The sequence below is a fragment of the Drosophila bipectinata genome, chromosome 4, assembly GCF_030179905.1.
Source record: "Drosophila bipectinata strain 14024-0381.07 chromosome 4, DbipHiC1v2, whole genome shotgun sequence".
NCBI lineage: Eukaryota > Metazoa > Arthropoda > Insecta > Diptera > Drosophilidae > Drosophila > Drosophila bipectinata.
The window spans coordinates 5,275,483-5,300,544 of record NC_091740.1 but is presented as its reverse complement, the minus strand read 5'-3'; the positions used below and the strand labels follow the sequence as shown (position 1 = coordinate 5,300,544).

Here is a 25,062-nt window from a genome sequence, read left to right as displayed (position 1 = left end):
GTGCCTCGGGTCTGCGTAATGTAAAGTTAAATTGCACCTTTGTGCGAAAGATTTAAATTGGGCCGAGGTAAAGCTCGGTTCATTATCGGTCATTATTACTTTTGCTTGTGGAAAATGCTGAAGAAGTTCCATTATTTTATTTTCGATATTTAATTTATTTTGGATTTCTTTTACTACTAGAAATTTTGAGTAAGCGTCAATACAAGTTATGAAAGTAAGACCTTGCGCGTAATATATATCAATGTGTAAATTTTCTCCTTCTTTACTTGGAATTGGGGCTTCCCCAATTGGAATTTTTATTGGGTGCCTGTTGTATTTATTTTCGTTACAAATCACGCAATTTTTAATATATTCTTTTAATTTTTTAAAACAGTTTGGCCAATAATACCATCGAATACTGAATACCATCCTTTCATATCTACATTGGGATTTTTATCCGAAATTGTGTAAGATAAAGTTTGATGGTCGGTTTGAATTTCAATTCCAATTACTCCGTATAAGTAATTTCTTAGATTTTGAAGAGCCCATACTATCGCTAAAAGTTCCTTCTTATTAGTCGCATAAGCTTGTTCTGTTTTAGACGAGGTTTTTGAAATAAAAGTAATTGGTTTTCCTTCTTGAGATAAAACTGCACCAATTGCGACGTCTGAAGCGTCGGTGGTCAAGGTAAATTTTTTATTATAGTCCGGTTGAACTAGTTCTACTTGAGCAATGAGATTTTCTTTTAGCTCGTTAAAAGCTTTAATTGCTGGTTCATCCAGCTGAATCAATATTTTTGTTGACATTCTCTTTGAGATTTTGCCATTATGACCTCCAAGATATTTTGTTAGAGGTTTGGCTATGTAGGCGTAGTTTGAAACAAATTTTCTATTATAGCCCGTAAAACCTAGGAAACTTCTTAGTTCCCGAATATTTTCTGGAAGCGGATATTTTCTAATGGTTTCAATTTTCTCTGGGTCTGTCTTGATGACGTTATAGGATACCATGTATCCTAGAAAACGGGTTTCGCGTTTGAAAAACTTAGATTTTTCTAAAGAGATTTTCATGTTTGCCCTCAATAATATATTTATAATTTTGTTTAGATCTGTATAGTGTTGTTCAATTGAGTTTGAGAATATTATAATGTCGTCCATATAGACATGACACGTTTTCCCTATTTGTTCTCTTAGAATATCGTCCATTGCTCTCTGAAAGATTCTTGGTGCATTTGTTAATCCGAATGGCATTCTTAAAAATTCGTATTTTCCATTATTTATTGAAAAGGCTGTTTTTTTTGACATCAGATTCTTTCATTAGTATCTGATGAAATCCTGACTCTAAATCTATTGTTGAAAAATATCTTGCTTTCCCCAAATTTGATAGAATTACTGATGGGTCTTGCATTGGGTACCTGTCAGGTATAGTACTTTCATTCAATTTTTTGTAATCAATGACGAGTCTTAATTTACGGCTTCCGTCTTGATTCTCTCCTTTCTTTGGGACTACCAGAAGTGGTGAATTGTAAGGGCTTCAGCTAGGCCTTATTATTTTTTCTGATAACATTCTTTTGATTTCGCCATTCACGAAATCGTTGACAGATAGAGCATATGGATATTGCTTCCCGTATATTGGCCTATCATGAATTAGATTTATTTCCCCCTTTATGTCTGTTCTAAAAGGAATTTGCATATTTATCTTTGAATGCTCCTTTTCAATATAGTGAACTATCTTTTCCCTCAGTCCGCCTAATTGGTCGGTACCTATATTATTTATTTGATTTTTGACGGTATTTACTTCGTCGGCACTCTCAGGATTTTTAATTCCCAAGATATTTTTATATTTATTGACGGATATTTCTACGTCGGCGTTCTCAGGATTTTTAATTCCCAAGATATTTTTATTTTTATTGACGGATATTTCTACGTCGGCGTTCTCAGGATTTTTTGTTCCCAAGACATTTGTATTTTTGTTGACGGATATTTCTACGTCGGCGTTCTCGGGATTTTTTGTTCACAAGATATTTGTATTTTTGTTGACGGATATTTCTACGTCGGCGTTCTCGGGATTTTTAACTCCCAAGCTTTTCTCACTATTTTCAACAAATAATGAATCTGTGTTTTTGCTACCATTATCATCAAAATACTTTTTTATAATAAATTCTTTTAACGGAAGAATATTATTTTCTTTAATTAAACGTATTTCGTTTTTCTCCTCATTATCATAATATTTTAACTTCTCCTGTTTCCCATTATATTCCAAGATTCCCTTATCTATATTTATTATAGCTCCAATTTTTCTTAATAGATTGAATCCAATTAGAATATCAGATTCTAAACCTTCGATTTCATAAAATAATTGTTTTGTTTCAAATATATTTATAATATGGTAATACCTAATAATTGAGTAGCCATGAACTGTTGTTACCTTTTTGTATATTGGTAGCTCGTTTTTATTTTCAAAAATTCCCCTTTTTATGTAACAAGCAGTGGCTCCTGTATCTATTAAAACTTTTAGCTGCTTCTTGGTTTTTCGATCTATCCTATTTAAATAAGGCATTCCTCTGTAGGGGTCTGGTCTAAAAAATGGTCTTCATTAATATTATTTAATCTGGTTACTTTATAAGCTGGCTGACTTTCTGTTCCATCTGATTCCCTTTTTTGAGCTTGAGTTTGCTCTCTATTTTGATTTGTGTTATAAAAATTTGAACGACTTTTATTTTGATGATAATTATTATTATATCTACCTTGATTATCGTTTGCCTGCCAATTATTATATCTTCCCTGGTTATTATTTGGCTGCCAATTTTGGCTCGGCTGCCGATTGTTATTAGATTTATTCTGGAGTTGAATCGGTGGATCAACATCCATTGGCTCGATAGCTTGTTGCTTATGATTATTATTTTGATTATTATTTTGCCAAAAATTTCCCTTTTGTGGCCAATTGTAATTTTGGTTATGATTAAAATTATTTCCCATTTTAGTGGTATTATTATTTTGCCGTATTTGATCAAATCGTAAGTTGTTTCCCCGATATTTACTTTCATTTTTAAATCCATTAAACCTATTTGCGAATTGAGCACGGAAGTTGTTTGATTCTAATTCTTGGACCTTTGCCAAAGCATTGGGCAAATCTGGTGGATTTAATGAGAAAAGAGTTTCTGAAATAGATCCATTAAATCCGGATATAAATACTCGTAGAGCATTTCCCCTTATTGAATTGTTTGTTTCTTTGGTAATTACACTGTCCTTTCCGTATGTCATTATGGTTTTGTTTATTAGTAAGGTCATTTTTTTATTGACTTCGTTATAGTACTCAGTAATTGTCATTCGTCCTTGCCTGAGGATACTTAGTTCTGACTCGAGAACATGTATTGGTCGTTTGTCACTATATATAAAGTCCAATCGGGATAAGATTGCTTTAAAGTTTAAAACTGTGCCATGATTGGTAAGAGCATCATGGGCAGCTCCCATAATTTTATTTCGTAAAATTGTTAAGGCGATAAAATATTGTTCACTTTCAATTTTATAGAGACTCATTGCAGTTTCTGCAGCTTCCCTCCAACCTACATATTGTGTTGTTTCCCCTGTGAAATTTGGTAAGGATTTTACCACTTCAAGTGTTGTATCGCATTTTATAGCTGGGTCAATTGTTTGTACTTTATAATCTTCCACAGTGTTTGCATCTGTGGCTAGCCTTCCTTCTAAACATTCTACTTTCCTGCTAACTTCATTCAATTGAGCGTTTATTAACCTGTTTATCAATTCTACTGTTAAACTGCCGGCTGTGACTACACTGCCTGCAGAAAAATTTGGTGCTGAACCTCCGGTTGCCATTGTTAGATTTAGTTCACAAAAGCTAATTATCAAATCTTCCAGAATTATTCTTTATATTTTTTTGTTAAATCCCGAATCTTACTTTTTGCAATATATAAATCTTATATTATTTTACTCAAGTTTACAGATCTTGCATTTTAGTCTTTAATTTTTTTATTATTTTAAATTAATTCCTCACGATATTGTCCCGTTGGGGTCTTCCTTCTGTGTGGTTGGTGGTTGATAGAGAATGTCCTGTCTTCCTTCCTTGGGTTTTTTTGTTGGAGCGAGTTTTCGTTTTTATTTGAGAATGTCCTGCCTTCCTTTCCTGGTTTTTCTTGTTGGAGTTGTCGTTTTATTTGTTTTTGTTGTTCTTGTTTGTTTTTTTTTGTGCGTTGATTTATTTTTTAGTTTTTGTGTTCTTGTAATTGTTTGGTTTAAAATTTCGGTCCACCTTTGTTTTAATTCACTCTTAATGGATTATTACATTCATTAATTTCCATTTACTTTATTGTTAACGATCACTGTCACTTGGTAGTGTCGTTTGGTGGATGTTTTAATTTTTCCACTAAAAATGTTGAGTTGTTGACCGCGCGAGTTCCGTTTATGTTTAACTTATTTTTCATTAAACTATTTTTTGGAGCTTTATGTGACGCGGCCCCTTGAGTTGGGCGCCAGTTAAATTGTTTGTAGTTCGGTGAATAAAAAAAATTAAAATTTTATTTTTTAATTTCACAACTTGGTGTTAAACCTTTATTTATTAAACGCAAAAATTACAAGACACTTTTGGTTTTTTCTTAAATACTTTTGTCAACCGTTCGCGGTCTCGGTCAAAATAGGACTGACTCCTTAATTCTAAATCTGATCCAAAGAACCTCGGCCATCAGTTGTGTTTAGATTAGAGGCTTAAGATGAAACTGTCGCATCTTATTGTGAAATTCGATTAAGCTGATCGATGCAATTTGGTGGGTACTTGAAACGCAAAAGGCGTAATTGATCAGTAATTGATCAGCCATCAGTTGTGTTTAGATTAGAGGCTTAAGATGAAACTGTCGCATCTTATTGTAAAATTCGATTAAGCTGATCGATGCAATTTGGTGGGTACTTGAAACGCAAAAGGCGTAATTGATTGGGCTTCGGAGGGAAGCTGATGTTTACTTTTGATTTTGATTTGTTTATGGGGAACCGAGATCGGACCTTAGAGCCAAAGACAAAGCCGAAGGCAAATGCAGAGTTTGAAAATATTGTTTATAAAATTCATAAGTGGAAAGCCATAAGTGGCCTGGATTTATGGGTTGAATAATTGAGAAAAATTGCCCTTCACTGCACTAGAATTATACGAATTTGGTTGAATGTTCTTTGAATTGTTCCAGAATTTTGAGTTAAGCCAACGCATTTGTTTTGCCCCTATACCTACATAAATTTAAACATTTCTAATTTTGTTGTAATAACACAGTGCGATAAAAAAAGAAAAATTGGAGGAACTTTTGAAGAGACCTAGTAGGAATTGTTCATTAGGTCGAGTATAGTATAAAACAGAGGTCGGCACGGCCCTATCTCGGGGGCATAGGAAATTTCTCTGCCCGAGCTCTGCCACACACACACAGTATAAATGTGTGAAACGTCATGCTCAAAGCCTACTTTCTGCTATACGTTACTAACACTAATGCGGTAAAATCATATCAATGTATTGGGGTGCCGACCTCTGGTACAAAACCATGTTTGAAATTTTTCAAACACCCTCAAAATCTTGATTTATTTGGTTTTTCGGTTTTTCGGGACTTTTTTGCTCTTAAAAATTCTTAAACGCGTAATTTTAAACCGATTTTTAAATTTTTTAAAATTTTTTAAATTTTTTTTCGTTTTTCAATAGTTAAATGATGGAGCTTTTGAAAAAAATAGATCTTTAAGGGGTTATATACCTTTTTTATTTTCAAAAAATCGAAAATTTTTTTATTGCTTTATCTTGAAGAAAAACTCCCTAAGAATATTTTCCCAAATTTTCATAGAGATTGGAGCAGTAGAAAAAAAGTTACAGCGCTCCGCGCGCCTCATTGCGGCTTTGAACTGAACTTGAAACTTTAAACGCGAATATCTCGAAATGGTGTTTCTTGAAAAATGACTTGGCGGTGACATGGATTGGCGGAAAACTACTGAACCGATTTACTTCAAACTTTTTTTTAAAATGTTCGTAATGAAATTCTTCTGTGCTTGAACAATCGACTTTTCACGCACAAACTTTTTTTTCGCCGAAATGAATTTTTTAGTGAAATTTCTAGAGACCAAAAAGTTTATTTTTAGCATAAGCACAAGAAAATACACTAAACTAATGAAATTTTTTTACTTTTATGGTTTAAGTTGACCTGTTTGACCTGGGGAACTGTCACCGCAAGGCTCTAAAAAAAAAGCCTCTAAGGGAAACAGCCACCCCTTAAAAACTATTTAATATTTTTCCACCAAATTTTGCACAAACATTGTTAATAAAGTGTACTATCAAAAAATTAAAACATCCCTGTAATTAAATAATTGCTACATACCTAAAAAATCCGAACTTTGCTCTTTTTCTTCGACAAAGAAGGTATATAACCTCTTAATTTATTTCAACAAAAAGTATAAAAATTTTACGCAAGAAACTGACATTTTTAAATTTTTGTAGTGTTTTTCTGACTTTGACGCCATTTTTTCGGTACAACTTCCAAGAAATGGTATCATTTTTGACACATATTAATATTGTCTTGTTAATTCTGAATAAAACGGCACAAACTTCATTAGGAAATTATGAAAATTGGTGAAGTTATAACGCTTTTTCCAAAACAAGTCAGTGCAATTTTACTAGCGCTCCGGAGTAATGGTGTGCCGTTCCATTTCCATTATTCCTTTCTTTTACACACTTTAACTCCAGAGCGCTAGTAAAATTGCACTGACTTGTTTTGAGAAAAGCGTTATAACTTCAACAATTTTCATAATTTTCATAATCATAAACTAGGTCTCTTCAAAAGTTCCAAATCACTGTCGCACTGTGTAATAATTTTTTGGTCATTGGGATTTTTCAATGCCGTAATCCGCACCAAAATATAAAAACGAATTGAAGTAATTTGAAACGCTATAAATGTTTATTCCTGCACGCAGATGAAGCCGGATGATCAGCTGCACTAGCGTGTGGTGCATGCAGCGATTCAACTAATACACAGAGAGGGCGGCCCAACTAGTCACTGCTAACCTAAAGCTCTCGATAACAGAGAACTAAACATTACATTAACATTATTTAAACATCAACACTCCGGATTCTTTCTGCTTCTTCTGGATTCCGCTCGGCTCCGTCGTCGGCGTTTCCTGTTGGCCGTACCTGTTGTTATGGTCGGTGCTGCTTATCTCGTCCTTCACATTCTTCTCTCCTTGGGCCGTTGGACTCTCCAGAGGCGGTCCTTCAGCTCAAACTACCAAGTCCCTTTTAGAAACGCTCTAACACTTAAAAGTCGGATTCTCCAAAGGCGGTCCTCCAACTCAACGCTACAAGCTTCCTTAAAAGACTCGTCCCGATTCGGTCCAATAGGCCTCCTTATATACGGCTTGAAGCGCCCGTTAATTTTCCTGGATTCTTCTCCTGCCGTTAATCTTGCTTCCAAAATCAGGTCCCATCCTTGTGGGTCGCCGTCCGTGCTCCCTCGCTTTTCCCGGCCACGGACCTCTACTGTTCCTATGCGGTGCACCGGCAGACTTCCAAAAACCATTACCGTCCACGCCGTACTTATCCTTGCAATACACTCCGTACCTTATTCAGCCTTATTCGCCAAGGAAAAAAATTTTAATCGATACCAGAAATGGTTTCAATCAAAGAATGGTTTTAATCATGTTTTTAAACTTAAAGCATGGGGTGATATGGATCCTCTGGGGTTGAAAGGGCAATGCTTTAGAACAGGGGTTCCCAAGCTCAGCATACGGCAGACCAAGCTCCAATGCAAAAAATCACCAATCACCATTGGAGCGATTCATTTTTTTTGCAAGTCATGTCAGTATACTGAAAAGAATTATAGTACCATTTTCAATGAAAAACAAGAAAGAAAAGCTAACTTTGGGCGGAGGAAATTGTGCCCACCTCTGATTTTATTTACAATTTTAGTGACCACTTCCATTGTCCGTACAGGATCGGTTCATTTAGCGCACAATGATTCTTGGTGTAAAATGCAGTGGAATGAAGGCACTTGTATCCCGATTTTAATTAGTTGACCAACAAAACCATCTTTCCTACCAAGCATTGCCGAGCGGGATCACACTCAGACCCTCTTCGTAAACATTAAAAAACTGATCAACCATCACTCGCGCTTAACAGTTGATTATTTTTTGAAATCTCGTGACGAAATACTAAGCGCATTCAAAGACTATGTTGTGTTTGCAAAAAAACAACGCGGAAAGAAAGTAAAAGCAATTAGTAGCGATAACGGGCGCGAGTACGTGAGCCACGCATTTGGTCAATTTCTTACTGAAAACGGTAAAGTAAGACAGCTGACAGTACCTTATACTCCACAGCAAAATGGAGTTGCTGAACGAGCAAATCGCAATCTGGTGGAAATGGCCAGGATTATGTTGGTTCATTCAAGCGCAGATGAGAGCCTGTGGGCTGAGGTAATACAAACTGCAGCATATCTGCGCAATAGGTCAGAAACAAAAGCGTTGTATGTGACAAAAGAAACCGTTTGTGTCGCACCTTAAGGTTTTTGGCTCAAAGGCAATCGTATTGAATAAAGCCCATAAAAAGAAGTTTAGCCAAAAAAGTAATGAATACGTTATGATTGGCTATTCAACGACAGCAAAAGCATATCGTTTTTTTTGTACTAATCAAGGAAAGTTATCGAAAACAGAGATGTTATTTTCATGGAAAATAATGTAGGTGGATCTGCAAGCGATAAAATGGAAATTACATTGTTTGATGATTATGTAGCAGATTATCAGCATGCTGAAGACAACAATGATGAGCAGCTTCAGGCAGAGGATGGCTTGGACGCTGGAGAGGATCAGAACAATGATGAATACTAGAGTGCTATCAGCGATGAGGCAGAACTGCCTTGAGTATCTGAAACTCTTGGACCAGGGCGTCCAAGATTCGTTAAAACTGGCCAGCCGGGGCGATAATCGGGTAGTCGGGAGCCAGGTAAGCAATACAACTGTCTGAATATGCTGCAGGCGAAGGATGTACACATTCCAGCAAATTTGGGTGAGGCTAATAAGTCAAAAATGAAGCAGGAATGGTCAGCATTGGTTCAGAAGGAGATGGAAGCGCTAGAGGCCAATAACAGGAGGGATCTAGTGAATCTGCCACAAAATAGAAAGGTTGTGTAGAGCGTTTTAAGTCAAGACTAGTTGCCTAAGGACGTGCTCAGCGCTATGGTGTTGACTTCTGGGAAACATTCTCACCTGTGGTCACATACTCGTCAGTTAGAATGCTTGGAAAACCAAAAACTTGGTTTTGCACCGTGTGTCAGCGAGACGTGCGTATATGAACGTAATGGGCAAGGTAGTATCAATATAATAGCTGTTTATGTTGACGATATTTTACTTGCCAGCTCAAATAAGGATAAACTCTTGGGCATCAAAGCATCAATTGCTAATAAGTTTGGTGTTGTTGATGGCGGCCAGCTCAATCACTTTTTGGGCAGTGATTTCAGTATGTTCAGCAAAAGCTTCATGCCTGGGGCATGTCAACATACAAGCCTGTAGCTACACCACAGGAGGCGGGTCATCAAGTCAAATGTTATTACGCCAACTGCAAGGCTATTGACGAGAAAGGCTACCAATCATTAATAGACACCCTGATGAATTTGGCTATAACAACTAGGCCAGACATACGTCAATCCTCACAAGAAGCATGAAGTTTCGGCAAAGTGCGTGATGAAATATCTTAAAAGCACGGCTATATGAAGCTTCACTATGAGGCTACTGGAAAGGAGATACATGAATACGTGGACGCTGAGTAGGTTAACGATACTACAGATCGCAAATCATATAGCGGGTTCGTCTTCATTGGTGCTGGCAGTGCAATTTCGGGGGAATCCAAAAAGCAAAGTTTGGTGGCACTTATGCAAAATCGATAGCCGAGTACATTGCTTTATCCACGGCAGCTAGAGAGGCGATATATCTTAAGAAAATATTGTATGAAATGGGTTTCTTAGAAACTAAGTCTGTTTTATTTTATTGCGATAATCAAAGCGCACAATGTTTAGCTAAGAATCCGATTTTGCAAAAACTTAGTAAAAATATAAATGTTAAGTTTCATTATGTTCAAGAGTTATATACTAAAAATTAAATACATAGATGTTAAGTATATAAGTACTAATTATATGGTCTCAAATTTAATAACTAAAAACTTGGAAAAGAAAAAACGTGTGAAATGTATTAATGAAATGAATTGTTATTAATATGTATGAAGTACATATATGTAAGTATGTATATGTATATGTATATATAGAAGTATGTATATGATTGTTGAGAAGGAGTGTTGATATATGATCTGTCTTGCAACAATCGATATACAAACTTTGGTCACACTTAAGCTATCCCTTTTACTTTGTGCGATATGTTCCTAAGTATTCCAATTCGTGTGTGTGCATTTGAAGAAGACAACACGCATTGTCGCGCAACCTTATTAAGTTTAATATATACTTAAGCCACTCTTGTTAAACATTCAGCTTCTTATCCGAATTCCACAATAAAATAAAATATCATATAACCAACATTCTTTCTTTATAAGGGTCTGCTATTTTTTTTTGTATTCCACTTCCCCGGCTAGCACGCGTTGACATCTACAGGGATGGGAACACCCGGAAAAACCCGAAGGACAGTCTCACAAAAAAAATAAATAAAGCGAATAAATACTTAAATATAAACTAATTAAAAAAAAAAAAAATAAATAAATAGATTTCAAACAATCAAAAGTAAAAACGACTACGCTACACAATTTATCAAAAAAAAATCAATATCAAATTATTTATACACAGCCGACAAGCGAACACTACGGTACTGGACACCAAAAAGGCTTCCTTTCCTTGGTCCAAATCCTGGATCCTTGGGATCGTCACCGGCCTTCCCTATACTCCCCTTTACCGATCTGCACTATCACATTTTGAATTCCACACTTTCATTCCACACTGTACTGAACTACAATTATGATTTAAGAATCTTTATAATGTTATGGCTTCTATTTGATTTTTATTTCTTTGGTATGAAAGACGCCTATGGGCTGCCCTTGTAGGTTCTGCAGTGCATAAAGTGAGTTGCCAAGAACGCTGGACTTCCAGCGTTCGAAAACATATGCTCCCCGAACATTGCGAAATACGGGGACACGCCGGTCGACCAATGTGACGCTGCCCTCAGTGCCGCCTGACACGGTGAGACGCGAAGTCAGAAGACTTCGCCGCCGGGTTCAAAAGCTACTGAGCTACTTGCTACTTGGGTGCCTCCGCATTGATGGCGAGCTGGTCACCGATTGGGTTGACTGGGCGTGTGTGATCCTCCGTAACTTTTTCCCAGTTGCAGAGTCCGATGCACCGATTGACGGAGCGGAGGAGGTCCCACTGGCCCTCGAGGAAGTAGATGCTTGTGTCGCCAGGTTGAAGAGCAGACGCTATCCCGGCATGGACGGCATCACTATCTGCAATGAAGTGTGGCACGCCATACCTCAGCACCTGATGGCGCTATATTCCCGATGCATCCAGTCGAGTTACTGTGTAGTGGCGATGCTCAGGGGGCCCGATAAGGACAGGTGCGAACCAGGGCCGTAGCTAGAGCCTCGGAGGCCCTGGGGCAACAAGTAAATTTGGGGCCCCCTATACGGAAGTCTTTTGCCCCGGCGGGGCACCGCCCCACCTGCCCCATGCTAGCTACGGCCCTGGTGCGAACCCTCGTCGAACCGTGGGATATGACTGTTGCCGGTATTTGGCAAGGTGCTCGAGGCCATTATGGTCGATCGTGTGTGAGAAGTTCTTCCGGAAGGATGCAGATGGCAGTTCGGATTCCGCCAAAAACGATGTGTCGACGATGCGTGGAGGCATGTGATGAATAGTGTCGCCGCCAGCCCGGCGAGATACGTGCGGAGCGAGTCACCCGAACGTACGCAGCTGCCGGTACCTTGGCATCACAGTCAGCGAACGCATGCTTTTTACCATGCATATCGCATCGCTGCGTCAGCGAATGGCCGGAGTCGTGGGAGCTTTAGCGCATGTGCTGCGAGTTGACTAATGATTCAGTCCTCGCGCCAGGTAGACCATATATGCCGGACTCATGGTTCACTATTTGGTGCCTCGGTGTGGTATGTCTTTACGACGCAGCAAGTTGTAGCCAGGAGGCTACTTCTTTTCTGCCAGAGGCTGATCCCTATGGGATGCCTTCCGGTATGCCAAACAGTGTCAGCCCTGGCACTGCAGGTGCTTGCTGGAGCCCCGCCTCTTGAACAAGTACAAGTTGAAGCGTGGATACCCGTTGGAGGTGAACGACTGGCTCTACGGTGAAGACCTTTCAAGTCTGAGCTGGGCGCAGAAAGTCGCGCGCATCGAAGGATGCCTACTGTCGGCCTGGCAGAGTAGGTGGGATGACGCTGGCTCGCCCGGTCGGGTGACCAACAAATTCATCCAGGACGTTTTGTCCGTATATGAGAATCCAGACTTTCGTATGGAAAGGTTTCTGGAGAGCGACTTCAGGATGAGGAGATGTGGAGCAGTTTGCCGAGGAGGTGTTCCGGAAGAGAAGGGGTCTTTAGACCCACTTTTCGTGCCGTGTGGCTAGCGGCGAAAAATTCTATCACAGTTCGCCATAGCTTGTCGTAGAAGGCGACTAACATCGCAGGGCCCCCCGTCCGAGCTTGTCGGAGCTAAAGGGGTGGGTCACCGAGCTCACAAACTTCGGTGCCACGGAGGCCATGGATAGTGTGTCCAAGACACTACCATTGAGGTAGACCCCCTTGTGGGAGTATTGTGGTATTAATACCCATATCGCTGGTAGAGTCCTCAGACTCGAGGTGGAGTTGCGTTATACAACTCGGGTGCTGTGACCCATAGATCAGCATAGATTCACTTCGGTGATAGAGGTGATAGATTCACTTCGCCTCTTATCCATATGAGAAGAGGGAGTATGCTGCCCGGCAAGCACAAACTTGAAATGTACCAGGCTGGTCGCTATGTACATAGCTTCTAATCTGTGGCGCTGGCAGGCGTACCATCCGTGCCCATGCATTATATGCCTCTTGAGGGTATATTCGAGTGCCTTGGTCGTAATCCCTTCAGTGTGGAACACGCCACGTAAAACGTTCGGAGAGATACGAGACACGCCTGCCTTCAGTGCCGCCTGCACCTCCGATAATCGCTCATCACATCGGGCATGATCCTCGCCAATATTTACTCTAATAGCCGCGAGTACCGTCTTGTAATTTGCGTGGTGTGCTTATCTTCTTTACCCATTATTTCACCTGTACCACCATGTTAGGCTAATAGTACATTCGCTGTAGCCTAGCTAATGTCTTCCGGATCCCCCCATGAAGCGCCATCTCCCCTTCATGTGTTTATTGCACTAATGTACTCTTTACTTCGGGGACCCACAATTTCCAGTCGAACTCCTCCCTGTCCTCCCGGCAAAAACGTGTCATCTTAAAGAGTAAGCCTTCTTCAACCCGTAAGTCTGGGAATCGATCTCCTTGCTCTTTAACCAGTTTCATTCTTTCCAGGTACTCCTCACTTGCGAATGCCGTCGTCTCCATGTTCAACAGGCTCAGCTCTCTACATCGTTGGGGCGCGAAAGAGTATCGGCCACCACATTGTTCTTTCCTTTTCGATGGTCCTTACCTTTTAAATTGGTAAGGCTGTAGCGCTAGAAACCATCAGGCCAGTCTCCCTTACAGATTTTTAAAGGACATTAGCTACTTAAGGCTCGCATGATCCGACAAGATGGTGAACGGCGTCATATCTACGTATGGACGGAAACTCCCAACAGCTTCGATTGCAGCAAGACACTCCTTCTCGGTCACAGCTGTGCACCTCTCAGCTTTGACGAAAAGAAAGCGATCGGCCGTTCCGCTTTTTTGTCTCAATTGGGGCCTCAATTTCTTCAATGGCTACGATTTTCCGTGGATCAGTCTACAGAGTGCCATCTCCAAGAACATACCCTAAATACCGCAAGTATTTAAAGCAACTTTGACTTCTGCAACCTGATGGTCCAATTCGCCCTTCGTAAGCATCTTCCTACTTCTGCTTGTAACTCACAATGCTCTTCAAATGTCTTCGAGATCATTAACAGGTCATCCAGGAATACAAACACTCGGTCTCTGAGTCTCTGTAGGATGACTCTATCCAGCAACCTGCACAGTCTTTACGCCGCATTGCATAACCCAAAAGGCATCCTCCGGAACTGATACAGTGGCCTACCAGGTATAGTACAAGCCGTATACGGATGACTCTTTTCATCCAGTTCCACTTGCCAAAACGCATGTTTCAGGTCGATGCTGCTGATGAAAATCGTGTCATCGACCCGGCTGAGGATGGACTCTATATTTTGCTTCCGTGCGTCCAAACACAGCCTGTTCTTGCCGGATTTCTTCACCAACGTCTGTGGGTTATTCCACGGACTCTCACTCAACTCGATGACTCCTAGTCTCAACATGTCGTCGACTTCGGCGAACAAGAGTTGCTGCTTGGCCGGGGACACTGGACACTGGAAAAAGCACTGCCCCCTCTACCAGCTGTTTGGTGTGTTTTACCTTATTCAGACGTTCCTATTGCTCGTTAGTTAGGGTGTGAGACTCTACTTGCTGTGGAACTCGGTTTCCACGTTCTCCAACGACTCGATCATTACGACCTCGGGCGCGTTGTGGAACTTCCTCCAAAAAATTCCCCTTTGTCGTGGAACTCGGTTTCCACGTTCTCCAACGACTCGATCCTTACGACCTCGGGCGCGTTGTGGAACTTCCTCCAAAAGTCTACGCCCTGATACAGTTTCTGCTTCAAGGAGGGGCAAAACAGAATCGGGATGCGGTAAGTTTGCCCTTGGTATTTTATCTACGGATATACTTTGCCAAGCACCTAGTGTTTTGCACCGCCTGCGGACTACATAATTGCTCGCGTCTTTTCCCGTCTCAATCGTAATCTTTCTAATAACTCTAGGCATCCTTCACCGAGGAGACTGACTGTCTAACAGGCCTTCGATGCTGTTTCACTCCAACTCCACGATCGAAAAGGCCTGTTATCGCAGCTCACCGCGGCTCGAAGCGCCGCACATATCCTCTGCCCTGGGTCCTTCGCCGGGCACGCTCGAATTTCGAAGTTAATCGGATCCTTGTAATTCGCTCCTCGTACTGAAATTTGATTTTTATCCCACCTTTCTACCGTTGGACTCTGTCTATTTATATTTACTAATATTTGATTAATATGCTTAACACTACTTATTTCCTTATTTCCTAGAGTCTGCGGATCGGCCTCTACCTTGATGCAAATGGTTTGGAACGTGGCTCCTCGGCCCGGGACATGCTCCTTCCCCCGTTTCCCGACTGAAACTTTGGAAATTTCGCTGTAGTTAATTATTTGTCGACCTATCCCTCGACTTCTCTTTCCGTTGAAGAACTTCGACTTCACCCTCCTCGGGTTAGCCGTCCTCGCCCTCCTGCTGAACTTCCAGCACTTCCACCCTTGGACCATAGGAGAATCCTCTTTGCTGCTCACCCTCTGCTACCTGCCTAGACCATCGAGTGGCTAGCATCCTCTCCGCATCGTGACACTCATGGCGTAGCTGACATTCATTTATCCCTTTTCTGTTCACAGTCACTTATATCTCTCAGACGGGACACACATACTACATCACATCTATCGTACGTGGACCAACATCCTCGAGTCGCTGCACTATGGGCGATTTGTCGATTTTGGCAGCATAAAGTCTAAAAATAAAGCTACATATATAATTTTTGTAAATGTTCGTTATATTTAACTCTAATTTCGGATTTTTTTTTTCGACAATTGTGTCACTCCTTTTTTTCCGCATATGTGTAGGCCGCCAATAACACAGTGCGACAAAAAAAGAAAAGTTGGAGGAACTTTTGAAGAGACCTAGTAGGAATTGTTCATTAGGTCGAGTATAGTATAAAACCATGTTTGAAATTTTTCCTAATTTTTTTTTTTATAATAAGTGCATTTATTTAAGAAAAAATTAAAAATGTTCAACTAAAATTGAAACAAAATAAAAAGCTTTATTTTATTCTACTTAGACATAATATTAAATAAAAAAGATTACAAATTTTTATTCATATATAATATGTAGTTATATTATTAAAAACTTTACAAATAAGCAGTTAAAAATCTTCCTCATCTAAAACGAACGAATATTCATTGATGTTATCATAATCTTCTTCGTCATCTGTTTCACTATCCATGTTATTATTATTATTAAAATTAAAATTTTCATTATTATTTTCTTCAGATATATAGCATGAACTTATATTTAAGGTTGGAGTTTTCAAAAACGCAATAACTTCTGCAGGAAGTGATTTTTTTTAAGCAGTTTTGGAGTATTATGAATCAATAGAATTATAAAAAAGTCAGTTATATTATTTAGGCTGCAATTTTTTCTAGCATGGGAACGTTGGTCAATTTTATAGAGTTTGTTGCGTGCCTCTGATGCATTTTCGCCCAGGCACCCAACAGGAACTACAAACTGATCCATATTATCTGATCCGTGAACTATAATCTTGTGAACTGTTGGGGACATTGGGTACCATGGATACGCCTGCATATACAATAAAAATGTATCGTTGCAAAAACTTCGAAATTTGTCTGTGTTTATGGCAAATTCACACGAAATTGCTATTAATAAATGGTGGAATTTATTTAATAGGACCTCGTCAAACAATGTGATTTCTGCAAAAAGTTTGGTATTTGCAAAGATTTGCCTCGCCGTATTCCCATCGTTGCTGTTACCAGATCCATTCTGTTTTGCTATGCTAATATGTAAACCATATTCTTTGTTGTATTTCCTTCTTCCGCGATATCATTTTGTTTTTATTCTCTCCTTTTACGTGCCAAGTTTTAATATCGATTCGATATGATATGTTTAAAACGAATTCCATAAACCTGATCCAGGCGTGTAACGGACTAACGCCGTATTTCAAAGAGTCAGGTTTAGGTTTAAAAATTTTAGAACTGAAATCATTAATCTGCATAAGCGCTTCTGTGGCAACTTCTAGAGCCATATTCCTTCTAAGCCTTGACCCGGCCTCTGTATATCCTAATTTTGGGCGTCCTGTTTTTTGTTTTATTTTTCTTAGTTTACAAACAAAAGCTGCTCCAAAAGTAAACACTGATTTTGTTTGTTGTCCATTTGGGCTGTTGGTAAAAAAGTGTAACTAACGCATAACCAGCAGCTTTCGGGAATTGTCGAGGAGAGCTGCAGCGAGTCGCCGACAACCCACTCACACCCACCCGCGGGACCAGGATCTGGCTCAGGGTTTACTTCTTGCCAGTACCGATCTTGGCCTTGGCGGTACCGCGCACCTTCTTCATCCTGTTGCGGCGTTCCTTGCGCTGCTTGCGAGTCTGCTTCTTCTGCTCGAAGAGGCCGTGACGGGCCAGGCGGTACTTGGTCTCGAACTTCTAGGCGAAGTCCAGAGTGTCGTAGATGAGGGCAAAGCCAGTGGAGCGGCCGCCTCCGAAGTTTGTGCGGAATCCGAAGACGAAGACCACATCGGGGGTGACCTTGTACATGGCGGCGAGCTTCTCGCGGATCTCGGTCTTGTTCACGGACGACAGGCCGGGGTGCAGAACATCGCAGACCATCTGTTTCCTGGCGAGCAGGCGGTTGGTCATGAACTTGCGGGTGCGGATGGTGGCGGTTGTACCTGACATTTTGACGGAGCTTTTTAAACACTTGAAAAGGTTTTAAACACGTCTCGGTGCAATGGCGATTTTTTGAAAAGGAAGTTGGAAGGAAGTTCCAAATTTGAACTCTCTAACTTTAAAAACACCGAAGTTATACCATTTCCGATCAATCAGTTATATGGCAGCTGTAAGATATAGTCGGCCGATTTCGGTCGTTCCGACTTATATACTGCGTGCAAAGGAAAGAAGGGTGTGTGCAAAGTTTCAAGTCGATAGCTTTTAAACTGAGAGACTAGTTCGCGTAGAAACAGACAGACAGACGGACAGACGGACAGACGGACATGCTCATATCAACTCAGGAGGTGATCCTGATCAAGAATATATATACTTTATAGGGTCGGAGATGTCTCCTTCACTGCGTTGCACACTTTTGACCAAAATTATAATACCCTCTGCAAGGGTACAAAAAAAACCAAAATGTAAGTAAAGGACTTTTCTTTGCAGATTCAGTCTCGTCGAAAGGGCAGAGCGTTACTCCTTCGATCCTTCCAGGTCCTTTTTCCGTTTGGGCACCATTTGTGGGGGTCTGCCTATTTTTTTTTTGGTATTGGGATTTTTCCACTTCGCCGGCTAGCACGCGTTGACATCTACAGGGATGGGAACACCCGAAAAACAAATTTAATAACAAACAAGAAAGGAAAGCTAACTTCGGTCGGAGCCGAAGTTGATATACCCTTGCAGTTAAAACCGGATATATATCGTAAACATCGGATATAGTTGGTAGATCCTAATGAAATTTGGTTGGTTAGATGAACTGACCAAACCAAAACTAGAATCTGTACCAAGTTCCAGCTTTCTATCTTCAAAAACAAAAGTTGGGTCAATTCCGATCCTTCAGTTATATGGCAGCTATAGGATATAGTCGGCCGATCCTTATGAAATTTGGTAGGTTGAATCAACTGACAAAAAATGGAATCTGTATTAAATTCCAGCTTTCTATTTTTAAAAACACGAAAGTTGGGTCATTTCCGATCGTTCAGTTATATGGCAGCTATAGGATATAGTCGGCCGATCCTTATGAAATTCGGCACGTCGTATTATTTTGCCAAAAATAGCTTTCATGTCAAATTTGAACTCTCTAACTCTAAAAACACCAAAGTTATACCATTTCCGATCAATCAGTTATATGGCAGCTATAGGATATAGTCGACCGATCCCGGTCGTTCCGACTTATATACTGCGTGCAAAGGAAAGAAGGGTGTGCGCAAAGTTTCAAGACGATAGCTTTAAAACTGAGAGACTAGTTCGCGTAGAAACATACAGACAGACAGACGGACAGACGGACAGACGGACATGCTCATATCAACTCAGGAGGTGATCCTGATCAAGAATATATATACTTTATAGGGTCGGAGATGTCTCCTTCACTGCGTTGCACACTTTTGGACAAAATTATAATACCCTCTGCAAGGGTATAATAAATAAATAATAAGATTTTAAACAAGCAAAAGTAAAAACGACTACCTTACACAATTTATCAAAAAAAAGAAAGAAAAGCTAACTTCGGGCGGAGCCGACGTTGATATACCCTTGCAGTTAAAACCGGATGTATAACGCAAACATTGAATATAGTTGGCCGATCCCTTTGAGAATATGATAATATAACCCAATTTATTATAATACAAAATCTAAAAAAAGCCTTAAACTTCTAACTTCAAAAATACAAAAGTTGGTATTTTTACCAAATACCATTTCCGATCGTTCAGTTATATGGCAGCTATTAGATATAGTCGGCCGATCCTTACGAAATTTAGCATCTCGTATTATTTTGCCAAAACTCTGTCCGACGGACATGGTTATATCAACTCAGGAGGTGATCCTGATTCTATGGATTTTATTTTTGACCAATTGATTTGCTCTCAGAAATTGTAAAAGGAACGGCGGACTATATCCTAAAGCTGTCATATAAGTGGTTGCTTAGTGATTGCTGAGCGGACGTGCTTTGTTCGAGCTCCGGGAAAACTGTACCATAATACAGCTAATCAAAAAACTGGGGTAACCCAATATAAGCGAAAAGACGCTGAACTACAATTTATTAAAAGCGACAGACAAGCTTTTTATAACAGTTGTGATGTGCTAAACCAAAACTAGTGCATTGTTCAAAAAAAAATAAGAGCCACGCAATGAGCTCATTGAGCAAGGACCAAAAGAACGAGCGTAAAAGTTCAGTGAACCAAAGAAACGGCTTCTACTCTTACTTTTCAACCCGCGATACCGTAGTGGAAAAATCGGCGATTATAAGCAACCCGGCTTTACTGACCGCTGAAACCCAAAGGGCACGGTCTTGCTCACCCGTTCTGCTCACTCCGACTCCCGCGTCATGGAGTTCGCAGAGTAGAACCCCCCCTCCAATATCGGAAACAAATTTCGCACCAACAACTAGCAGCGCTACAACTTCTGCAACAACAGCGAAAACCTCTGCAACTCAAAGTACCGCGACGTCAACGACTACAGCGAGTACAAAAACAACAACCTCGGAAAGTGTCAAAGCGGTAACGGCCACACAGACTGGAATGGATCGCTACATCCAAATTAAGCGCAAGCTTAGCCCGCAGAGTAATCCGGCAGGCAACAAAACAAAAATTAACCGTGTCCTGAAGATCTATAAAGAACCAGACAGATCCACTACTAACAGATTTGCGCTACTGGCGGAGGCTGAGAAAAACCAACCAGCCCAAGACACCGCAAAAAAACCCAAGCCCCCTCCAATCTATATTAGGGAGAAAAGCTCGAGTGCCCTGGTCAACCGAATTGCGGCGTTGATTGGGAACGGTGACAATTTTTATGTTGTTCCGCTTATCAAAGGGAATTTCCATGAAACAAAGGTGCAAACCAAGACTGAAGAGCACTTCCGAATCGTGTCCAAATATCTGGACACTGTACAGAAAAACTATTACACGTACCAGCTGAAAACAGTAAGGGCCTACAAGTAATAGTAAAGGGAATAGAACCTGATGTTACCGCCGAGGAAATAAAAACCGCCCTTAAAGAAAAGGGCTTCGCCGCCAAGAATGTTATTAACATTCTAAATAAAGATAAAAAGCCACAACCCCTCTTCAAGGTCGAGCTCGAGCCAAAAAGCAGGTCGCTGAAGAAGAACGAAGTCCACCCAATCTACAACCTGCAATATATTTTGCATCGGAAAATCACTGTTGAAGAGCCACATAAACGCAACGGTCCAGTGCACTGCACTAACTGTCAAAAGTATGGACACACAAGGTCTTACTGCACACTTCGGGTTGTCTGTGTAGTCTGCGGGGACGCCCACAAGTCCGCTTGCTGCACTACAAACAAGGACAAAACCGTGAAGAAATGTGGAAACTGCGGAGGCAGCCATACAGCAAACTATAGAGGATGTGTGGTGTATAAGGAGTTAAAGAGTCGCATGCGTCAAGCGACCGCAACGCGCAACCAAAATCCACAGAATGCGTACATTGCGTCAAAAACTACGCCAGACGTCTTCTTCGCCAAAGCTGCGAGATCCTTATTCGGTCCACTAAACACCACCAACGGCTTCTCCTATGCCGAATCTCTACGATCTGGAAGGGAAATTCCAATTCAGCCTTACTCTCAAAGCGCTCAACAGGCCCCAGAACAACCACACAGCAAAACGGAAACTATGATGCTTACCCTCCAACAAAGTTTGATGGAGCTTATGTCATTCATGAAAACGACCATGCAAACGCTTGTTCAAAACCAGAACATGGTGATACAGCTGCTCGTAGCACAATAGTCTAAATAATCTACGCAGGCGCTACGAATATCAATGTGGAACGCCAATGGTGTCCTTCGGCATAAACTAGAATTGTCACAATTCTTGACCGAAAACCATATTGACGTTATGCTACTGGTGGAAACGCATCTTACAAGCAAATACAACTTTCATATAAGAGGCTACACAATCTACCGCACAGATCATCCAGATGGGAAAGCCCACGGCGGAACTGGAGTTCTAATCAGAGAACGAATGAAACACCATTTTCACAAAAGGTTTGCAACAAACTTCTTGCAGGCCACATCCTTACAAATTCAGTCAAGCAAAGGAATCCTGTCAATCGCTGCCGTTTACTGCCCTCCTCGTTTCTCAATCTCGGAAGGACAATTTATGGACTTCTACAATTCACTCGGGGACCGATTTATAGCCGCAGGAGACTACAACGCCAAACATACGCACTGGGGATCACATCTAGTGACGGAAGACAAAGGAAGGAAGAAAGGAAGGAAGACAATTGTACAATGCAATTATAAATGTGAAAAATAAACTGGACTACGTTTCCCCTGGAAGTCCCACATACTGGCCAACAGACTCACGAAAGCTCCCAGACCTTATTGATTTTGCAGTGACAAAAAACATACCTCGCAATCTAATAAGTGCCAAAGCAGTCTCGGACTTGTCTTCAGACCACTCGCCTGTGCTTCTAACGCTTCTTCAAAGCCCAGAAATAACCGAACACCCCTTCAGCCTGACGACGCCAAAAACGAACTGGCTAAAATACAAAAAGTACGTGAGTGCCCACATAGAACTCGCCCCGGAATTTAACATGGAATCGGACATCGACTACACTACGAGCGCCCTGAAAGAAGTACTCGTTGCGGCAGCTTAAATCTCTACTCCTCATAGGAAAGAAGTAGACCGAAACAAACACTTCAAATCTAATCAGCAAATCGCACAGCTCGTGCGAGAAAAGAGGCGCACGCGTCGTGATTGGCAAAACAGCAGATCACCAGCTTCAAAACAACGCCTTAAGGAAGCAACCCGATCACTCGACCAGGCTCTTCACCAACAGGAAGAAAATGCACAGCTGAGGTACATCCAGAATCTCTCGCCAACAAGCACAAAGTACCCCCTGTGGAGGTCCCACCCAAATCTTAGCGCCCCAATTGAAACGACCACCCCGATAAGAAACTCTTCGGGATGCTGGGCTCGCAGCGACGAAGACCGAGCTGAAACATTCGCCACACATCTCCAAAGTGTCTTCCAGTCAAACCCAGCCTCAAATTCATTCCTCCTGCCAGAAATTCAGCCACAGTCCTCCCCTCAGCCAGCCGCACCTTCATTCCGGCCGAACGAAATCGAAAAAGTCATAAGAGGGCTAAAACCAAAAAGGCTCCCGGTGGTGACCTATTGACCCCAAAGATGCTGATCGAACTTCCAAAATGCGCTATTGTAATATGCACATATATGCACTATTAATATCATATATATATATCGGCCACCTACTGTACCAAGAGTACTTAAAGGGTACACACTGTAACATTTTGTCGCAGTGTTTATGTTATCCAAGGTCTCGGTCATAAACCTAAGTGCACCGAAATATGAATCGCCCGCTGTGCCTTTGCTGTACGCCGAAAAGTGCATATGTCCGCATATACGTAACACGAGTGGACCTTATGCATGTCCACATACCTCCGCCTAAGCGAACATAACATAAATATATATTCATATATAAATATTTAAGAATACATAACCGTCCCTCCGCTGCCGCTTTGGGCAGCGCAGCTACGGGACTTAGACTTCCTTTAACTCATAAGTAAATTTGTAAAATCAGAAACTCCCATGAGCTCGGAGCGGCAACAACAGTTGCTCCGAATACAATAAAAACCTAAAACCAAATAAAGAGCCTTTGAAGAACCTATTACATGGCGACCGTGACAGGACCAAAGGACATCGAAGGATCCCCAACGCAGGCATCATATGGATTAACAACTGGAAAAAAATCAACGAAAAAAAAAAACAACACACACAGCAGCAGCGACCTATGGATTTCTATTGCATGTTTCCAACTACAGTCCACCGCTCTACCAACTGATCTATCGAAGGCAGCAGCAGCCACTTTTAAATGGAATCCCAATGATCTAAATGGAAAAAACAAAATATCGCAGTAAGTAGAGTGCGATGTGTGCAAAACGTAGAGGCGTGGTTCAACGTTTTAAAGCCAGAAAGGCTGAATTACTGAAGCTACTAAATAGCGGAAGTAAATTAGAATGGAACAACTCGGTGAAAATACACGCCGAAGTTGAACACATTAAAAACCTTCTAACGCAAAGAAAAATAAAACCACAGCCACACAGACATCCACCTACACTGCAATACCCAACATATCCAAAGACAAAATAAAACTTAATCCACCACCAAAACAGGAGTTACCGAGACTAAAGAAAAAAAATGCCCCAATGATTGCAGAGGACCCCTGGAATCACCCTTCTGCGAACAAACCTGTGCCAGCACCGGTGCCAGAACAACCAAATAAAGAAGAAACGCCTGTGCAGCCAGCACCGGCCCCGTTTAGCGCTCCAAGCTAAGCCCGAAACAGTGAACCGACAGCGCTACCAAGAGCGCAAACATTTTTTTTCCCCATGCACTGCGTTGCATATTTTTTTCTATTGCACTGCGATGCATATTTTTTTTTTATTTAGTATAAAAAATCCTTTGTAAAATTGAGCGACATTAAAGTTGCCCGATTAGCGTGTGGCCTGAAAACCATACAAAAAATAGGCAGGTTTTTATGTAAAAAAAAATAATACAATGAACAACAAAGAAAAACAACCAATATATATAAAAAAAAAAATTGTATAGGCAGGTTTTATAAAAAAAAAAAAAAAAAGTAATATACACATAGCCAAATAAGGCAAGTCTTTAAATGAGCCAAACTGAATGGCAAATAAATCATAAATTAAATCATACAATTTACACAAAAAATTATATACCAATTCTAGAGAAAATACCCAAAATGGGTAGATGGGTAGTAGATGTAAAACAAGTGGACTCCACAGCAAATGTAATAAACAAAATTGAGTCCAGCACTATGAACAAAGAATTAACAAATATCCTATTATCAATTATTGTATTCATTTTGATCGCATTCATTTTGTATAAAGCATACATTTTTCATAATATGTGTATAGCAAAAAGAGCGATTAATAAAAGCCAGGCTATCGATCTGGACAAAATATAAAAAAATAAATAATAACGAAAAAAATAAATAAAAATTAATTTTTAGACATATATATATAAAAAAAAATGTATAAAAAGCACCTATGATATATACACAAAAAAAAACGATTCCATATGAATCATGAATAATCTTATCTTTATGTACAATGAAAATAAAATATAAAAAATAAATAAAATGAAGAAAGTTTAAAAGAAAATAATTCCAGTATGAGTACACAAAACATACGAAAAGGACCCCTATTTCCAAGAAAGGATCAAGCAGTTAGTATCAACAACCCCAGTTAGTGTGTATGAGCTAGAAATACTTTATATAGAAACATTTAACTGCCACGTCTCACCATTGTTTCACTGCACTGCAACCCAAAAAGGAATAGTATTAACAACAATTCCGGGTGTGCTAGTAAAATCAAGAATA

General features: G+C 40.4%; 1 protein-coding gene across 1 annotated transcript; it reads right to left on the bottom strand.

The window, feature by feature from the left end:
• Positions 1–17,175: 17,175 nt before the first annotated feature.
• LOC108128237 (small ribosomal subunit protein eS24-like) lies at positions 17,176–17,729 on the bottom strand. Its single transcript, XM_017245729.3, has one exon. The coding sequence runs from the start codon at positions 17,657–17,659 to the stop codon at positions 17,408–17,410; it is 252 nt and encodes an 83-aa protein (XP_017101218.1). The 5' UTR covers positions 17,660–17,729; the 3' UTR covers positions 17,176–17,407.
• Positions 17,730–25,062: the final 7,333 nt, after the last annotated feature.

Excerpts from the sequence above, each read along its gene's own strand:
- LOC108128237 (XM_017245729.3), bottom strand. The coding sequence starts at position 17,659 with ATGTCAGGTACAACCGCCACCATCCGCACCCGCAAGTTCATGACCAAC.